Source organism: Diabrotica undecimpunctata, chromosome 5, assembly GCF_040954645.1.
Source record: "Diabrotica undecimpunctata isolate CICGRU chromosome 5, icDiaUnde3, whole genome shotgun sequence".
Taxonomy (NCBI): Eukaryota; Metazoa; Arthropoda; class Insecta; order Coleoptera; family Chrysomelidae; genus Diabrotica; species Diabrotica undecimpunctata.
The window spans coordinates 150,819,804-150,841,285 of NC_092807.1; the positions used below are offsets into that span (position 1 = coordinate 150,819,804).

Genomic DNA, 21,482 nt, shown 5'->3' on the forward strand with positions numbered 1-21,482 from the left:
AGGATAGGACGATGATAGGAGAAATAGCATCGCACCAGCAGCGGACCGATCATGTTTGAGTGGGAGAGAGACGCAAGGCATTCGCCGGTCCGGCGGGCTTCTCTCTCGTTCGGTGACTCATCGTAACAGACGTGAGCGGGCGTTACACTTTTTCATGAGTGACTCCGAGCCACAACCTAATTTAAGACGTTGTCACGTCAAAAGTTAAAAAACTATCTGTCGCTAAAAGATTCGATTCTTAACGATTGTCAAAATTTAATTAAAGTCATAAATATCATCCGATTAATAACAACATAGAATCATCTGTTTAAATTTTTATATTCATCGTTTTAAAATAATGTCATATAAAAATAATTATTATTGTTAAAACATTTATTATTTAGTTTATATAAAAATTAAATTTACTATCAAATGATATTTATTTATATTTTAGTTTTAATATTTTGTCTGAATTTTACAGGTTTGTCATAAATAAGCAACGTATGCTTTCATAATACGTTAACAGGTGGCGTTAGGAGCAAACATAATAATTTATTGAATTTGTTTAAAACTCTACTTCTAAAAACTACCTATTCATAAATCATTAATATTTATATACTCGGCGATAAATAATAATGAATACCTCCCTTCTGCGTCCTCTTTTGTTAACCAAACTCCTACTCCAGTAAGTTATAACATTAATCACACGTTTTTTCCAAATCCAAGGCAATCATTCAAACTCCAGAATGAAAATTCCAAAGGAGCAAGTGCACATTGTTACGAATAGTTCCAATATAATCGCTGAAAAAGGGCCCGAGGGATTTTTAATTAAACCGAACTTACCCCTCGTGGGTTTACAACGAACAGTGACGTAGAACATGTTGAATGTTATATATATATATATATATATATATATATATATATATATATATATATATATATGTATATATATATATATATGTATTTATATATATATATATATATATATATATATATATATATATTATCATATCATCATTATTTTTGTTTAAAAAGTTGTATTCGTAATAAGTAATAAGCTATCCTTAAGAAAGTCTCACAAAAATGGTACTCAAATACTTAAACGGGTACTAATTTAAAATCATATTTAAATACACACAACCAAACTTACATGGAATCACCTAGTATTTCTTACTAATAATAAGAAATGTATGACAACTTTTTTTTCAGATAATAGATAAAGGTTTTTGTTGGAAACACGATTCATAATTGATAAAATTTGATTAAGTATCTTTCTTTAGTCAACCATTGCAATGTTTTCATTTGTTCGTGTTTTTTGACGTGACAACGTCTTAAGGCGGGTACACATTTGCGAGCAGAACTGTTCGCGAACCGTTTGTGAACGCTATATTCGTTAATGTGTACGGCAGAAAAAACCGCTTGCGTACTGTTTCATCGTGACTCGTCGCGAACCAAATTGTTGCGGTTTATTTCACGACTTCAAAGGAAGCTCGGCTTTCAGTTTGGACGGCGCTTACTAGACGCAGCGAACATTTTTATTGTGTCATCAAATCGACATTGTGGGAATGACGTGTTCCTTCCTAGAGAGACGTGAGAAAACAGTAAACTGATTATTGTCATGGACGTATAAATAAAGATAAAATCTTTATTTATACGTCGATGATTACTGTACATAATTTTATTTTTGTTAAACAAGCAAAAACAGGAACATAAATCAGTACCCAAATTATAAATAAAATGAATCATTTCGCACATGTGTGTTCGTTGTTGGTTTGTCGCTTTCCATGGATCGAGATAAGTATGCGATCAGTACGATGTAGAATATTTTTCAAGGATCTGTACGCGTACTGTACGTATACCGTTCGGCTCGCATATGTGTACCCACCTTTAAATTAGGTTGTGGCTCGGAGTCACTCATGAAAAAGTGTTAACGCCCGCTCACGTCTGTTACGATGAGTCACCGAACGAGAGAGAGGCCCGCCGGACCGGCGAATGCCTTGCGTCTCTCTCCCACTCAAACATGATCGGTCCGCTGGTGCGATGCTATTTCTCCTATCATCGTCCTATCCTCAACAAAATCACTCAAATAGAAATTAGTTAAGTTTAAGTTTACATGTACAATGTTTTAGTAAACAAAATATATTTCTATAGTTAAAATTTGTGCAATTCTTATTTTCATTCAATTCCTTGTTCCTATTGTGCAATTTAATAATATTCATATCAATAAATATTCTACCGAGAAAAAGACGTTGTCACGTAAAATCTTCGCCCGTAAAACCGATTTTACAGGCAACCGATTTTTTTTGCGTTTTTGTTAATTTCAAGCATTTGTAACATTTTTTTATTGTTTTTTTTTTATAGTAATTAAACTGGTTTAGTATAAAATGTAGTTTATTTTCCATTAAAAAAAATTTAGTAATACTTTACAAAATCGAAAATACTGGGTGATTCCATATAAGTTTGGTTGTGTGTATGTAATCGTACATGCATCTCGTAAAAAAGAAACGTAGTCAAAAAATTAGTAGAAACAAATCACTCGCAAGAGATAATCTCTCAGTAAAACTATGGAAAGAAGGTGACCACGATAGTATATTATAATGGTACTACAAAAGCTTATAAAAGAAATATGGATACAAAAATTCCTTCCCAGTGATTGGAATATAGGAATAATTTGCATACACAAAAAAGATTTATTTAAATGCTCTAACCGTAGAGTAATTACGCTTTTTAATATATATTAAATATTTTCCACTATACTGTGTCACCGTATGGCACCGTATGCAGAACGATTTAGAGAAAAATACCAGGGTGGAAAATCCACCATTCATCAGATGGCAACCCCTAGACTTATGGCAACAAAACTTTAGAAGAAACACTGGAATATGACATAAATGCTCACAAGAAGGTACAGGTTTAGGTAAGAATCTGAATTTTGGTTCCGAACAAGGAGAAATCTTCGGATTTTTACCTTTTGTCTGTCTTTTCTATATTTTTATTTACCCGTATTTTGAGTATTAGAAGCCAGTTCATGGAAGGTTCTTATATATATTTAGGGATTCTACAGTATTCACTGCCTTCCCTCGCTCAACCGTTTCCATCTCTCTCTGTTGTTCCATTCTCCATCGTTTAGGCCTCTCTTACTCATGGCGTCGTCTACTTCATTCCTCCAGGATTTTCGGGGTCGTCCTCTTTTCCTCCTTCCTATGGGGCTTCATTCGGTTATTCTCTTTATCCATCTGCTGTCGCTAGTTCTTCTTACATGTCCATACCACTGTAATCTTTTTTGTTCTATATATGTTAGTATGTCTGTTTCTATTGATGTTCTTTGCTCTATTTCGTCATTACTTCTCCTATCCATTCTTGTTACTCTGCAGCATCTTCGCAGGCATTCCATCTCTGTTGCCACTATCTTACTGCTGTTTTTCTTGTTTATGATCCAATTTTCAGCCCCATATGTCATAATACTTCGCACTAATGTTTTATAAATCTGCGTTTTTGTCTTCATATTTAGGTGTCTATCCCACCATACTGAGTTAAGTTGTCGGATTGCTGTTCTTGTTTGTCCTAATCTTTGTGTAATTTCTTCCTCTGTTGTTGCCTTTTTCGTGATTATAAACCCCAGGTATTTGAATTTATCCTTTCCTTTGATTGTTACGTTGTCATCAATCTGTAGATCTTCTATGTCTTCTTCACTTGTAGATAGGTACTCTGTTTTCGCGAGGTTAATATCTAGGCCAGCCTTGGTATATTCTTCTTGTAGTTTCTTCATCATGTAGCTCTTCTGGAAGGTTCTTGCTTGGATGAATCGATATGATGTAGAATGCAATTTAAGATACCCCATGTCGGTCCATTCATCGTATGTTGCTTTGTAAATTGTAGAAGGCACGGATTTAGGAAAGTATGTAGAAGAATCTGAATTTTGGTTTCGAACAAGTAGAAATCTTCCGATTTTTAACTTTTGTTTTTAGGGTTTCTGCTCCGTTTATGAGGACTATTAGACGGACTGGTTTAAAGCTTTCCTTTTTAAATGGATTAGGACATTGGTTGTAAACACGTCTATTTAATTTTTCGAATGCGGTCCAGCCTTACCCTTCTGAGTGGCTCATATTATGTTTAGTTGTTTGGCGTTAATCTTATTTCGTGACCCACAGATATTTTTAAACACAATACTTAAAATTGCCAAGAATAACATGACCAAAGGTGGGTTTAAATTGAGCAAGCGTATACTTTAGAGCTTGTAGATATAATATTAGATAAGTAAAATTTATTCTGAAAAATATTCAATGGAATCTAGATACAAAAATTTTATTTAATTTTAATAAAATTATAAAAATGTGTAATTTTCGATAAATTTGAAGTAGACGAATCATTTACGTTGTGGTTATTTTTTGTCAATGAGTCATCAATATAATTATCATCTAATGTTATAGGTTTACATCCTTCATCTCGTTTTAAATACGTCGTTCTATAGACATATTTTTACCACAGTGCACTTGAATAATTAAACAAAATCTGCGACAGCGATACTATATTCGAGTTTAAAAGTTTTAGGTAAACAACAATCTGATTTTCCGATTTTTTGATAAATTATCATAATTTTCAGCCTCTCTACATACTATTTATATCCGCCAAAACTGGTTTTTGGGATATAGTGTGATCATATCCCATATAATGAGAAATCAATGCATCCCCGTCGGATAAGCCGCTGCTTCAGCGCAATACAGCGACCCTGTTTTGAGCCCGACGCACAATACGACGCGTTCCGATACTCTTACAGGGACGGACTAACATGAGTTGTTTAAAATTGTTCTTTTGTTGTCAGTGAAATTTATAAAGATAGCTTTACTTGGCCTATGCAAGTCTCATGTTATACAAGTTCGTCTTGCATGACATATCTCTTGCCTAGCCTGATCTGTTTACATCAGAGCTATTTTTGTGTAATTTTGGGATACTAGTTTCACTGTTGCCAAGAGAAGAAATATATCAAAACATCATCTTTAGATATTTCACTATATAAGTATATACCAAATCATCTGTCTTGCATAGCGTGAAAATTACATAATGTAAAATCGACTTGAAGAAAACGACATGTAAGAAAGAATATAGACATATTTAATCATTTTAGCAAATTCCTTTGTTTTTTACCAAGTGAGAAATTTGATTTATTTCGCACAGGGACTTTTTTCAACTATTTTATTGACCATAGCACACTAGTTGTTTTACTTTAAAGCATTTGTCGAAACCAAATTCAGATTTTTGCTTTAATCTGTGTAATCGAAGTCATTTTAGCGTTGCTTTGTTACGACAGCAAAGATTGTTTTCACGTTCAGAGCATCTGTAAATATCCGCTCCGAAGATTCCTTTTAGAATGAAATACGTATAAGCGGATATACAGAAGCACTGTACGTGAAATCAAATCTTAACTGTCTTTCCTTTTATTTCGGTATACTCTTTATGAGTACTAGAAACCAATTCGTCAAGGATTTTTGCTTAGTTGAGAAGATATGTTATGGAATGCAATTTTAGATTCCCAATTTCTCTAATTACGTCTTTATCAACGTCTGTTTTGCCTTGCAATTCTTAGTGATTAAGTGATAGGATTTTGAGTTTCGTGATTTACTTAAAATACTTGTTCCTGCTATAACTCTATTACGAGGCGTGTTTTTTAAGTAAGTACCGTTTTGGAATTAAAAAAAGACGTGCAAAGATATGGCAATAATTTTATTTTTACATGAAAGCCTGTACCTTAATCTACTTTTCTACATAATTTCCGTGAATATTGAGGCACTTGTCATAACGTGGCACCAGTTTTTGAATACCCTCCTGATAAAATTCTGCCGCCTGACTTGTTAACCACTGCATCACAAATGTTTTGACTTCGTTATCGTCTTGAAGACGCTGACCGCCCAGGTGTTTCTTCAAGTGCTGGAACAAATAGTAGTCGCTGGGCTCCAGATCAGGGCTGTATGGAGGATGATCTAGAGTTTCCCATTTAAATGATTTGATGAGATCTTTGGTCTGATTAGCCACATGTGGTCGGGCATTGTCATGCAGCAAAACGATACCCTTACTCAACTTGCCACGCCTTTTGTTCTGGATTGCACGACGCAGATTTTTCAATGTCTCACAATAAGACGCTGCATTGATTGTCTCATTACGAGGCAGAAACTCCACTAGCAATACTCTTTTTCTGTCCCAAACAACTGTGCACATGATTTTCCGGGCAGAAATTGTTTGCTCAAACTTCACTCTTTTGGGTGATGATGAATGTCGCCATTCCATGGATTGTTGTTTCGATTCTGGTGTGACGTAGGCCACCCACGTTTCGTCACCAGTAACAATTTGGTCTAAAAAATCTTCACCTTCACTGTGGTACCGCTCAAGGAAAGTCAATGCACTGCCTAAACGTTGGGTTTTGTGCAAATCCGTCAACATTTTTGGAACCCAACGTGAACACAATTTCCGGTAATTCAAGTTCTCGGTAACAATGCGATACAAAACACTACGAGAATACTGAGGAAAGCAGTCGGACAATGATGAAATTGTAAAGCGTCTGTTTTCTCTCAGCTTTTCGTCCACTTTCTGCACCAAATTTTCATTAACGACCGAAGGACGTCCACTCCGTTCTTCATCATGCGCATCTGTGCGGCCATCTTTAAATACTCTCACCCATTTCCTTACCATTCCATCACTCATAATGTTTTGTCCGTAAACTTCAACGATCTCACAATGAATATCGATCAGTTTTACGCCTTTAGCACTAAGAAATCGTATAACAGCCTGTACTTAACAATCAGCGTGACTCACGATTCTTGGAGGCATCTTAAACACTGGAGTAAACAAGTATACAATGAAGAATCAGGCTGTAATGGCCTCAGTGTGTAGACAAGAGATGTAGGTAACCAGCGCTCATGCGTGGAACGCCGACCGTAGCGCTGCGGTGGCGGAATCGCAAAACGGTACTTACTTAAAAAACATGCCTCGTATTATTAGTGGTATCAAATTTTTTGATATTTATTAACGTTATTTTCTATTTCTAATTTATTTTATTTGTATTCTCGATAGTCTTCCACCAAGATTTTTTGTTGTTTTGTTACTTCTTTAATACCCAGTGTATCTCTTGCAGACTGTTTGATGCGAGACTTCTTACCAACAATGGCTTACATTTGATGGTTACAATGTATTCTCTTCTTCCATTTGCTCCTAGTAGGCAGTAGCAGGTAGCTACATATTTAAATTCAGAGACCAGAGTAGTGTGTGGGAGACGCAGCTACCTCAAAATCGGGATAACGCTTAAACTGTCCCATATAACTCTGAGTTAACACAAGATAATAAACAAAACAAAAATTACTAATAATAAACAAATATACTCCATTCGCTTAGCTCGGGCATATTTTGACAGATTCATTGTCGGAAACCTACAACACAACAATCCCTACTTCTCAGTATTAATAGCTCAAGTATCCTACTATTGCAGACTTCTTTCTTTAAAAAAAGAAGAATTATTCTAAATAGTGGAAGTGTATACTAAACTTATCAAATTTTGGGTAGTATATATTTAAAAAATATATTTTAGTTGTTATAATTTAACATAACTATTTATTATATGGTGCAGATAAATAAATATTGATTATCGGTAATTCGCAAAGTTCTATTTTATTTACTATTTAGTTTGTTTACTATTAATATTGGCTATAAGTACGTGTGTTTGGTTGTATAGTAATTTCCAGCCACTTTTAGTCTGTCAAAAAGTAACTAACTTCGCAAAAAAATAATTACTAAATTCACTAGACAGTTCGGACTGGGAATCGCGAACCGAGTATACTTATAACACCATATAAATGAACAAACTCTGAATATTATTATAATATTAATTCATCTTTAATGTTATTCTCCTCGTGTCAAGTCCGTGACTGACTTCTTTACAAGCTGTGCCTCTCTACGTAGCAGATGTTGCCCGTTCGATAGCTGGGAGAATCTCATCCCCATCGACATAGGGTTTAAAATTATTCGCCGATGCCCCTGATTCGTAATTGAAATACTTCTTGGGTGTTTGCTTATTGTTGGATTGATTTGTTTAGGGCCAGCCATATGGGTTCTGGAATTTGGAATGAAAATCGTATCGGAGGGGGGACGTTCAGGATAAAAATTTTTTTAATATAGTTTTCGATTTTGTTTAAAAAATAATGTTTATTTCCTTTTGTTTTTTCAACATACAGTGCTTTATATAAAAAACATATTAAAAAACATTTCAGTAGTTTGTAATATTTTTAATTTTCAATTTTAAAATTGAATTAATGCACAAACTTAATTTTTTTGCAAAGAAAATGTTGAAAAATATTTTATATATAATAATAATAGTCTCCCGTTTTATACCGCTTCGCGGCTTTGGGAGTATAGCAGGGTAGTCTGCTATATCTAGGGCCTACGGTATACAAGGAAGGTAACATGGCCAGTGCTACGCTTCAACCGCCTATTATTACCCCTGGTTTTACCCAAGGTACTCATTTTATTCAGGCTGAGTCGACCTGGGGCTTATAGACATTTTTAAAAATGTCTAGTTGCTCTTGCCGGCGGTAGGATTCGAACTCCGGACCACCGGCATGCGAGGCAAGCATCCTACCGCTTGCGCTACGCTATATATATATATATATATATATATATATATATATATATATATATATATATATATATAAGCGAGGTTCCTACAGCCTCTGCCGCTTCTCGCATTTCGACCGCCATCGTTTTCTGTCCATCCATTCGTCTTCTGTGATGGATATAATTCTCATTATGTGCCGTACATTTTTTCCCTTCCTCTTCTTCTTTGTTGTGGTATGTAATTTAAAGCTTTCTTTGGCCATCTATCTTCATTCATTCGCTTCACGTGTTCATACCACACTAGTTGTCTCGTTTTAATTCTGTCTACACTGGAATATACAGTATTTGTCCCTCTTCTAATATATTCATTTTAGATATGATCTTTTTGGATATACCACACGCTCTCCTTAGAAAATCCATTTCTACTACTTCTATTCTTTTTCTATCTTTTTTCGTGATCTGCCAAAGTTTTGCCCCATAAGTCATAATAGGCTCTACCAAGGTTCGATAGATTGTCTATTTCGTTTCTTGTCTAATATCTTTAGACCATAGTAGAGAGTTTAGAATGTTTACCGCTTTTTTCTCTGCTGCGTTTTGTTTTCGATGTCTCTTTTGGTAGTGCCTTCTTTAGATATTATAGAGCCGAGATATTTATATTACATGTTTTTGTGTTTCTAATTTCTAACTCTGGATCTTCTTCATCATCTCCTATTTTAAGATACTCTATCTTTGACATATTCATATTGAGGACCCATTTTTCATATTCTTTCTTTAGTTTTCTAAACATGTAGTTCATGTCTTCTTCATCATCTGCTACGACTACCTGATTATCTGCGAAAAATAAAGTTGTTAGATATTTACCACCGCCTATGTCTATTCCCATTCCGGATACTTGTTTCCTCCACTGCTCTAGCGATGATTGAATATATATTTTAAATAAGGTCAGAGATAGACAACATCCTTGTTTAAGCCCCTTTGTTATTGGAAATGATTCAGATATAAGTTTCCTTCTTTAACGACACTTCTTGCATTTTTGTATATATTTGCGATATCATCCACATACTCTCTACTGAGACCTACTTTCGTCAAACAGTCTTTTTACTTTTTGAAACCTACAACTAATAAATGTTAATATCTGATGGTGTAAGGTATAGATCAGTATGTATATATAACTGTTTGTATGGAAAAATAAAACTGCTTTTACTATTTTATTTCCAATTTCATCATATTTTCCCAAGTTAAAGCGAAAAAAGTAAATAGACGTCACTGTAATGTTTGTTAAACGTCACTTTAGGTTTAAATAAACTTTTGTAGTGGTACATCGTATAAAACATTTTGTATAAGAGCATAATGTAACTGTTTGTATGGCAAAATAAAGACGTTATTTCTATTGTTTTGTATATAATTTCCTCATATTTTCTCACCATTAGACCTTCCCAGAATTTTAAATATTTCAAAACCAAAATCGATTTAGTCGTTCTCGATTTATTATAAAAAAAAGATCCATGTATAACTACATGGATCAAATGAATTATAAAGTTTTTTAGTTTTTTTTGTTGGAGCCTACGAAAAGGTAAATCTAGAAAGTCAAAAAATCATACGAATTGGATTTAGCTTTGAATTTTATGTAAAAATAATAAAATTATACCATAATCGAATAATTAACCTTACAGTAAATGAGGAAATTTTAGATACAAGAACCACAAGTCTGGAATTAGCTCAGGGTAGCGTGTTAAGTTCTTTATTGTGTATAGTTTATACTTTTTACTTTTGACCTGTCAAAGCTGTCAGACGAATTTAGAAACGTTAATATAATGGGATATTCTAACGATATATGCATTTACATTTATAATTGTGATCTTGAATCTAGTTACAGTTCTTTCTTCGATTTAATCACTTGTGTCACGAGAAAGATTTAAACATTTTCATTAAAAAAATCCAAATCATGCGTAATATAGAATATTTTTTAACATAAACTATCTAAAAGATTGTATCTAATATCTTTAAGTATTGGCGAAGCCTATATAGCCCAGTCTGGTTATACAAAAATCATCGATTTCACGGCAAAATGTTTCGCAGATATCTGAAGTTTTTAAGACATAGGTGGGGGTTACTAGATGACGAATAGATAAAAAGATACTCCTATTTTTACCTTGCGTTTTTTTTAAACAATAATTTATGGTCAGAATTTGATTTTTTATCTATAAATTTTTTCCCTTATAATTTAAATAAACAGTATTTATACCATTTTTCTATATCAAGAATATCTTTATTTTCCCGTTTTTCAATTAAAATTGATAAATAATTTACGGAGATATTTGCAAAAAAGCAGTTTTTTTGCACTAATTTATAAATTTAATTAAGTTTTTTATTAACAGAATAAAATGTTATTAATACATTTCAACATTGAGGAATTACCGTCCTTTAAATTTGTGCGAAATTTCCCCCCGATCAGTCAAATAGTTTAAAAGTTATTCAATTTGTTTATCCCTGGGACTAATTATTTAAACCATTGATCTTGCCCTATGAATGATGCTAGACACATTTAACAAATTTCATAGGATTCTTTAAGACTTATACTATCTCAGAAGTTAAATGAATATTGAGTTTTCATCGAAATTATTTACAAAATAAACGTTTGAAAAAGGGGTATGTTTTCTACTTATAAACAATTGTAATAACTTCTATATTTTTTTAGCTACAGAATTGTACGTACAACCATTAGATAGCTGGTAAAAAAACTCACATTTACCAAAAAAAATAAACCTTCTATGAACAATAGGAACGAAGTTAGCGACAATTTTTTTGTTAATATTGTTCTGAAGCTATTTTCTTGTGGCATTTTAAATTAATTACTATTTAACTGGGAATAAGCCACAATTAAAGGTTAAAATACGTTTATTGACGTTTTAATTTCCACTTCGGAAATCGTTCTCAAAATACAAATACTAATGTTTGTATTTTGAGAACGATTTCCGAAGTGGAAATTGAAACGTCAATAAACGTATTTTAACCTTTAATTGTGGCTTATTCCCAGTTAAATAGTAATTAATTTTTTTGTTAATTATATCTTTATTGTTTATAAACATTAAGAAGTAAAATTTGCACAAATTTTGAATGAAAATCTAAACTTTATATTGAATTTTATAGCTATAAAATTCATCCAATTTTTCGAAACTTAAAACCTTTCGAAACGAAGTTACTTTCGAAAGATCGACATAGCAAAGTGGAGGGGAAACTGTTTTAGCTCCTCGTTGCAAAATTTAATAATATGGTTACGGATTTATCATTCAACAGTTCTGTAGGAATTTCATCAGGTCCATTTGCTTTTCCATTTTTAGCGTTTCTTATTGCGTATTCTACTTCTTCTTTCAATATGTCTGGCCCAGTTGCATTGATTATCTGAGTTAAGTTGTTTCTATCGTCTTCAAAAAATTCATTCAGGTATTCTGTCCATCTTTTTATTTTATTCTCTAGATCTACAATAAGATTTCCATCTTTGTCTTTAAGTTTACCTATTTGGCATTTCTTTATGCTTCCTGTTATCTCTTTTACTTTTTTGTGCATATTGAACGCATCGTACTTTTTCTCATAGGTTTTCATTTCTTCACATTGTTCTTTAATCCACTCCTCTTTGGCTTCTTTTATTCTCTTTTTTGTGTTTATTTATTTCTTTGTATTTGTCTGGGTAATTCTTCATCTTTCTTCTTTGTTCCATCAAGTCTAGTATATCTTGTGTCATCCATCCCTTATTCTTTGTTGTTGTTTTTGTAAGATGTTTCTTTCCTGCTGTTTGTATAGCTGTATTTATGTAGGTACTTTAATTTTTGGTTAACGTTGTTTGTATCGTTAATTTGTTGCTGCACTGAACGGAGGTTTTCATGTATTTCTTCTCCTGTTTCTTGTCGTATATTATTGTTTCTACGTTTATTTAAACCTAGTGACTTTCTGTGTGGTCTTCTAATATTTTTTGGTCTCGCCTCTATCACAGTAACTACCGGGTTATGATCTGGGCCTATATTAGCTCCTGGGTACGTCTTAGTACATTTAACAGCATTATGATACCTCCTTGCTATCATAATGTAGTCTATTTGATTTCTCACTATTTATCTTTGGTATGTTGTGGAGATGTCCATGTATATAACCGTCGAGGAGGTAATTTGAAAAAGGTATTTGTTATTACGAAGTCTTCACTTTGGCAAAATTGAATCAATCGATCTCCTCTGTCATTTCTGTTTCCAAGCCCATATTTTCCTACTTGTTCTCTTACCTTACCTTGACCCACCTTGGCATTAAGATCGCCCATTAATATGTTAATATATGGAAAGACTGACTTAATAAGTGAAGACAAATAACCTGCAACAAAAAGGTTCAGACCTGATAGTGAAGTCGAATAAATGAACCAAATTTTAACTTTTAAACCAATGTATGTAAAGAAAATAAAAAAAGTAAAGTTCAATAAACATTGCAAAATTTAATAAGGCAAGTGATGAAAAAATCGACTTATTTTATCAAAGCTATAAGGCAGATTAGATTAATATTGTATATCATATTTGTAAGAAAAATAGAATAAAAATCAATATTATTAATTATAAAAATACAAACAATTATAAGTAATATAAGGAATATAATAATATAATGTGTAAAAAATTACATGAAATTTAATTTATAAAATATAAAAGTATTATTACATCATTGATATAAAATGAAAAAACATATGTTGATTTTCCGGGATTTTCCGAGATTTATGGGGGGTGAAAATTATGTGATCATTATTAATACTGCGACAGACTATTCAAGCAAATTAAAAAAAAGTAAGTATTTAGGGTGAATTTCAAATGGACTCAATTTTTCCGAGTTTTCCCATATTTTCCGGCCAGTGAAAACTATGTAGTTATTCATATTTCGACGAGCTACCCCAGAATAAAAAAAAAGAGGCTTGCAGCTGCAAAGGAGGCCGAGATAATGTAAATTTTTCCTACGTGTTGCAATTTGAAGTTCCGATGCCAAAAAAAAAGGGAGCTGAAACAGATATCCTCTCCACTTTCCTATGTCGATCTTTCGAAAGTACCGTCCTTTCGAAAAATTAGATAAATTTTATAGCTATAAGTTTCAATATAAAGTTTAGATTTTCATTCAAAATTTGTGCAAATTTTACTTATTAATGTTTATAAACAATGGAGATATGATTTTTTTAAAAATAGTCACTAACTTCGTTCCTATTGGTCATATAAGGTTTTTTATTTTTTAATGTGAGCTTTTTTACCAGCTATCCAATGGTTGTACGTACAAGTCTGTAGCTTGAAAAATATAGAAGTTATTACAATTGTTTATAAGTAAAAAACATACCCCTTTTTCAAACGTTTATTTTGTAAATAATTTCGATGAAAACTCAATATGCATTTAACTTCTGAGATAGTCCAAGTCTTAAAGAAACCTATGAAATTTGCTGAATGTGTCTAGCATCATGCATAGGGCAAGCTCAATAGTTTAAATAATTAGCCTCAGGGATAAACAAATTAAATAACTTATAAAATATTTGACTGATCGGGGGGAAATTTCGCACAAATCTAAAAGATGGGAATTCCTTGATGTTTAAATCTATTAATACCATTTTATTATGTTAATAAAAAAATTAATAAAATTTAGAAATTAGTGCAAAAAAACTGCTTTTTTGCAAATATCTCTGTAAATTATTTATCAATTTTAATTAAAAAAACCGGAAAATAAAGATATTCTTGACATAAAAAAATGACATAAATACTGTTTATTTAAAATATAAGGGAAAAAATTTATAGACAAAAAATCAAATTGTGACCATAAATTATTGCTTAAAAAAAACGCAAGGTAAAACTAGGAGTATCTTTTTATCTATTCATCATCTAGTAACCCCTACCTATGTCTTAAAAGCTTCAGATATCTGCGAAACATTTTTCCACCTTTTTTTTTTAACCAGACTGGGCTAATACTCTATATGTGATATATCAATCAATATTACTATCTTTGAGTATATAAAAAGTAGGGATTTGCGAAGGAATAGCGTATTTTTGTGAACCGAACCAAAATGATTCCCGAGGGATTTACCGTTATCTACATTGATAGATAGACACTTCACTGTGAAGAGGGTAGAATTTTGTTATGTAATTATTTTCGTCCTTTTTTATAATGCGATAAATACACACTATTGAACATTGTTTTTATATGCTTCCGTTCAAATTTATATCCGTAATATATTCGTTTTTCCTTGTATTTTTCTTTGTGTGTATGTACAACTAGTATGGTAGTATTCTTCTTCTTAGAGTGCCGTCTCCCTACGGAGGTTGGCAATCATAATGGCTATTTTTATTTTTGAACTTGCCGCTCTAAACAAATCAATCGATCTGCATTGATACCAATCACGTAGATTATTCAACCATGAGTTCTGCCTTCGGCCAACAGATCTCACGTGGCCTAGGTATTCCAGTTTTCTGGTTTGTATAGTGGTGATTAGTTCTGTTTCTTTACCAACCCTCTTCAATACTTCTTTATTTGTAATTCTATCAGTCCATGATATTTTTAATACTCTGCGGTATAACCAGAGTTCGAAAGCTTCGATTCTTTTTAAATTGCATTTTTTTAATGTCCAAGTCTCAGCTCCATATAATAATATTGAAAACATATAACAGCGAATGGTACGCAGTCTGATCTCCAAATTTAAATTTTTGCTCGTTAGGAGTGGCTTCATTCGTATAAATGCTGATCTGGCAATCTCTATTCGCCTGTTTATTTCTGCAGTATAATCATTGGTTTCATTGATCAAAGTTCCCAAGTACTGATATTTATCTACTTGTTTTATCACGTTACCATTGATTGTCAATAGGTGATGTATATTTGATGGTCTTTTTGTAATTAGCATGTACTTCGTTTTTTTAATGTTTATAGTAATTCCCATCTCAGCACTATTCATACTTAAGCTTTCGATAAGATGTTGTAGATCTTCTATACTCTATGTATAGACTACCTTATATTGTTCATTGAATCGTTATTTTATTCCCGGTGCTGTATTATTCTCACCATGGGCGTATCTAACACTCTAAAGATGTTTATGGAAGTTTTCCCTTGTATCTCTGTTGTTCTCAGGTGCATAAATTGCTATCACATTAAGAGGTATGAATGACGTCGACATACCTTCTATTATTCATGATAATTTCATTTATTCTGTCACTTTCCAAACATTTCTGAACGGATGTGAGAATATGTAAGCAAGATAAGCAAAATGTTTGTAATCTAAACATTTTTATTAAAAATTCTTAATTATAGGCAAAAAAAGTAAAATGATTATAATCCGGACTGTAGTTGTAAATAAACTTAATAATGAGGCTCCATCAACAAAATATTTTTGAATTTTTGCCTTTTTCTGCCCCTCGTATTACACCCTCTTTTTCGTCATACTGAAAACATTCAGACACAGACTAACTAAATTCAGACCCACTATTAAACAATAGCATCAACAGGGCCGCCGCTAAGGTATTGGCCGCCCGTGTGCAACTTAATATTTGCCGCCCCCCTTCCAACACTTTAGACATACATACTATTATTTAAAGAAATGTGCAGAAGATGCATAATATAACAATAAGAATTTGTGAATAGATATATACTTACTTGAACATTCATTCACTGATCTCCATGAACGTCCATATATTATCCTAATGTGTATCCTAATATCATCCTAATATCCCATCCTAATATCCTAATTTAAACGTCCATTATCCTAATTTAATAACCATGATCCAACGTCCAGAATATGTATATCCTAATATCCTAATTTAAACGTCCATTTAATTAAAATAAACCGTGAATAGAAACATAAACACATACAAAAACTAAAAACGCACTTTTCGGGCTTTCGTCTCGGAAAACTTTTTGACAATATCTTTAATGTCCAATGTCGCACACACTTCATGTTCTATAGATAAAATTGCAGAAAGCAGAAACATATTATCTTACTACAATTATTGTTATTTGTTCTACGTGCGCCCCAATGTTTTTTCTCCATTTCATATAAGTTTGATGAGCAGAGTCAACTGTTAATCCTTTTTTTAATGTTGTAGATAGTCCAAACAGTTTTTGAGAATATTTTATATGAGCTGCACCGGATTCATATCTTTTTAAAATAATAGCTAAATGTTGCGTCACTTACCCCATTAATTCCACTAAGTAATTGTCGGCTGCTTTCATCACAATAGAACAGTTTACAGGTGCACAAAAAACACTATTTAGTGATAATGAGTAAAGTAACAACGGGCGATGAATTTGGTCTTGATTAAGTAATGCGCGATAATAATAAGTTTCTGAAAATTTCCTATTATTTGTATCTCTGGGGAAGTTAATTTTTGTAATTTGCTGAGGAAAATTTTCAACAACAAATTGAACTTCACTTGGATTCATATTTGCCAGCCATTTTCCGGGATCATCTGAAACTAAGTATATCCTGGAGCTTCCTACACTGCAATCCATATTAACTGGAACATTAATTGTTCTGTCTTGGTTGGTGGTTTCAGGTTCAGGCGTTTCAGCATCAGCACTCGCACTATCGCTATTATTGTCATCAAATCCTCCGTCTCTATCCGCAGGAATATTCAATTGTTTGGTACTTTTTTCTATGGTTTGGACTTCGCTTGAAGTTTAAGGTCCTAAATTTATATCCGAGTCTTCTATATTTTCATGTATGTTTTTCATCAAAAATGGTTCCAGTGCACCGCCAAGTTTTATTTTTTTCTTCTCAGTTTTTGCCTCTTTTATTTTTCTATATTAAAAACCTGAAAGTTTTTTTTTTCTTTCGGACATTTTGAAATTATCACTTAAGAATGAAGTCGGGCGAATTTAACAAAATAAATCCAAAAACACTGCAAATAAGTTGTCCAAATAATGTTTCTCCAAATAATATGTAGCCGTAACGCGTATACGAATAAAATTGCTCTGATCTCGACGTTACTTTGAAATACAGTACCTACTGTGCAAAAGAAACGGGTACACTACTATATTTTACAAACAAAATCGTTTATCAAAAGCGTGTCTAAATTCATCGAATTCTCAACTAAGACTGAACATAAGACATAATAACCCATCTATAAACATAACCATAGGAACAATATTATAACAGAAACTTTACAACCACTTGCCTAAATTCTTGTAAAGTATCTACGTGTGAAATATCAAATAACTGAAGTCCGAAAGCCGCCAGCCGCTTTGAATTAAAAAGTATTCCCAAAACTGCTTTATGACTGTAACTGCAAAAGGGCGGCAGTTCATACAATAAATAATATTTTCTGACATTTTTTTTTTAGATTGGGATGAAAAAAGAAGTATACATGATAAATGAAACGCACTTAAGTATTATCACGTACTGAATAATTTTTATTGTTTAGAATATTAGAGTTCACAGAATTATCTGAATCATTACTATTTAATTATTTGAATTTATTTTTGTTTTAAAAAAGTATTATCATCAGTGGACTGCTTTTGGCCGCCCCTATTGTTGGCCGCCCGTGTGCGATGCACACTTGGCACACATAGTAGCGGCGGCCCTGAGCATCAACAAGCTCGTATAAATCTATATTAAAGATAAGAAAGCTAGGATTCAAGTAACAGCAACTTCATCCCCATCACATCAAACGTTAAAGAGTATCATAATAAAAATTATCCTTAAAGAAGTTAATTTTACAATTGTGTTTTAACCAAAAGTATTTAAAATATCATCTTTATTATAAGTAAGTGAGCCAAACATTGCCACCTTAACGTTTGGTTCTAAATTTAATAAATCCTACACTTTTATTAATAAATGAAAACAAATTTGGATACTAGTAAAGAAATGTATTTTTTTAACAATATATTTTAATTATATCAAAGAACCAAACAAAAACTAAGTAAAGAATACTTTTTTATCGACGTCGCGAATGACAATATTAGGATTACAGGTCTCCTATTATTGCCACCCATGTCAATATTAGGTACTGCACAACTACAGTTAAAAGTAACACAGATGTTACAAAGAAAACAATACCACGATTCTTCATTACTTGATTTCCTTGTCGTACTGCTCGTTGCTTTTTTAATAACTTTGATTCGATTATTCAATTTTCATATTGGTGTGAACAAATCTTTGGTAACTTGCTGGGCTTTACATTTTATATTTTAATTCAATTAGTGGACTATCCTCTTCAGAGCTGTTGATCCTCTTAGATCTTTTCATAGGTTCATCTTCACTAGAGACATCGTCAAGTGAGTCATCGTGAGGACTATAATCTGAGAATGATTCGCTACTTGAGACAGTAATTAAACGTTTCTTTTTGTTGGTATTAGTTTTCTCTGGTACATGATATCCGCTTATGCTCGCCTCGTTTTTATATGCGGGTTCAATCGACTTGCTAGAATTTCTAACGACATCTGATAAAACTTGGGAGCTACTGTGGTTTACTTCGTCTTTTTTTCTGTGAAATCAAAGTTAGTCCAGAGGCAGCTTCAGATATAGCTTCTGGTTAAAACGGATAAATGCTGGGAGCTGCAAAACTGGAGATAATGTTTGATGGTGTCATCGCTTTTAGCCAAACTAGATTGAAAATTACCAAAAGTTACCAAACTTTATTTTGGTGATCGTCTTACCAGGGTTTGCTGTTAGAAACTGTAGGACTTCTTGGTCCCAAAATGTCTCAAAGCTTTTAATCACTGATTTGTCCATAGGGTGCAACTCGTGTGAGGTGTTGCTAGGAAGACAAAATAAAGGTATGTCTATGCTGTTATCTTCTTTAACTACAGAAATATCTAGGTGACTTTGAGCTCCATCAGCTATTTTTAAAAACCGCAAAAGGCCGTACAGGTTGACCAAGCAGCACATTACCGCAACCTACAATTGACAATTGACATGCTTTATGAAAGAAGTCCTCGACGATTATTTTATTTATTTTTTGGGCTCGAACCATATTCATTTGTTGAGCTTTTCGCCTAGCTTTGTCTGGATGCCTGCACAAGAATAACTTAAATTATTTTCTACCAGCTTTATTACAGTCTTTTTAAAACGGATTTGGTATATGATTTATTGTAGCGTAATAAAACACACTTTTCATTAGAATCTTGCTTAAAGTAGGCATACCTACCTCAGCTAATCTGTGAATTCCTTGGACAAGATCATTTTCTTAATCTGCAGAGCGTTAAGCGAGAAATTTAATATTGCTTGGCAGCACCTTTAATGAACCTTCCAGAAACAGAACAAATATTTAGCGCACCTACTTATATTTTCTTTATCGACGAAGTTGGCTACATTAGAAATGACATTACAAACCAACATAACGAGCACATCTGGGAAAAAACTATAAATAAATATAAAACATATGTGTTTCATCTTTATTTTTGCTTTCAATCGAAACCACACACCGAAACTTTTATTTTTTATTATTTTTTGTTGCAGATCTTATTCCTTATCCAAATGCTAACGATAAAGTCACACACGAGTTTCTTCAAAAAATCGTGGATGTTCTTTTGGACTACGTAAAGCAACAAAATGATAGAAAGGAAAAGATTCTTGATTTCCACCATCCAGAGGAAATGATAAAGCTTTTAGATCTTAAAATTCCGGAAGAAGGAGTATCCCTAGGACAGCTCGTTCATGACTGCGCCACAACTTTGAAGTACCAAGTTAAAACTGGTAAGTAATATAACTGTTTAATTTTAAAAAAATAGTGCATATATATACATATATAAGTAATTTATGCATGCCAGTGCTATAAAAATATTGTTTACTGAAATAATAAAAAGGAAATATTGAATGAAAAATATTGTTTCTAAGGATATAATATAGTGTTTTTTATTTCGACTAAAAATGTGCAGTTTTGAAATGTCACTTTATTATATTATAGTAATTACTGTTAAATATAATATACATTTTTTTTAAACAATAGTCGGTTTAACCACCTAGGTCATTAGCGACATTAGTTACTATATTATATTAAATTATAATAAAGACGTATCTTTAAGAAAGCTAATAAAGTTTTTGGTATTCAAATGTTCACCTAATACTGTTTTTAAATTACTGGAATTATTGTTATTTTGTCTGTTTACGGTCTATTTTACACTTTCTGCTAAGTGTTTTAACAGTAATGTTGACTTGACAATATTTACACACTGGAATGTCTTCCTTGGCCATTAGGCTCTTATGTGTAATAAACCATACATTGACAACAAAAAAATCATTTATAAAACAGATTTATTTAATCATAGTTGTTCTTTCCGAAAATTGATATAATTTTCCCACCCCGTTTCTGAATGATCTGGGTTAAATTGGTTATATTGTGCACTTAAAATAACTATAGCAACTAGAAAACCTTTCATTTTTTACTTATATGTCTACTTTCATCTTTTGTATTTAAATCTGGTCTGATAAATGGTCTTTAAATATTCAAAGTCTTCCAACTGCATGGAAACCAAATCATAAGACCACGTCCACTTGTAGACGCACAGGACCAATCACAACAAGCGCATCAAAGTATTTAAACGAAGCATGTCGCCGTAAGCTAGCTAGGGCCCTGGACAATCATATAAGGAACATATAAGGCTCACCTTATATGTTCAATGAAAGTAATTTTATTTACGATTCGTCATTAAAATCTTATCAATCTCTTAATCAAAGCAATCGGTCAATATATTGCCACAGAGTGCTATAAAGGGAAAGGGATGGTCTGGAGCATTGGAGCGCGGGGGATTGACTCCTATTTTTAACTCGAGTTAATATACCTCGCTCCAATGAATTGTTACATCCGAACGTAATTCTTAGGAGTGAACATGTCTCACAGGCTGGACTTAATTAAATGTCTTGCTTGCTTGCAATCAGCATCTGTTGATCATCAGACCTTGGCCCGGTCTCGGTCCTTAGC

The 21,482-nt window shown here is 32.7% G+C and overlaps 1 protein-coding gene across 1 annotated transcript in view; it reads left to right on the forward strand.

Annotated features, from left to right (window-relative positions):
• Gad1 (glutamate decarboxylase) overlaps window positions 1-21,482 on the forward strand; it is a 175,387-nt gene that overhangs the window by 37,916 nt on the left and 115,989 nt on the right. Inside the window, exon 2 of the mRNA XM_072533008.1 lies at window positions 20,021-20,257. Within this exon, the coding sequence (XP_072389109.1) occupies window positions 20,021-20,257 (237 nt within the window). The remainder of the gene's footprint in view (window positions 1-20,020; window positions 20,258-21,482) is intronic.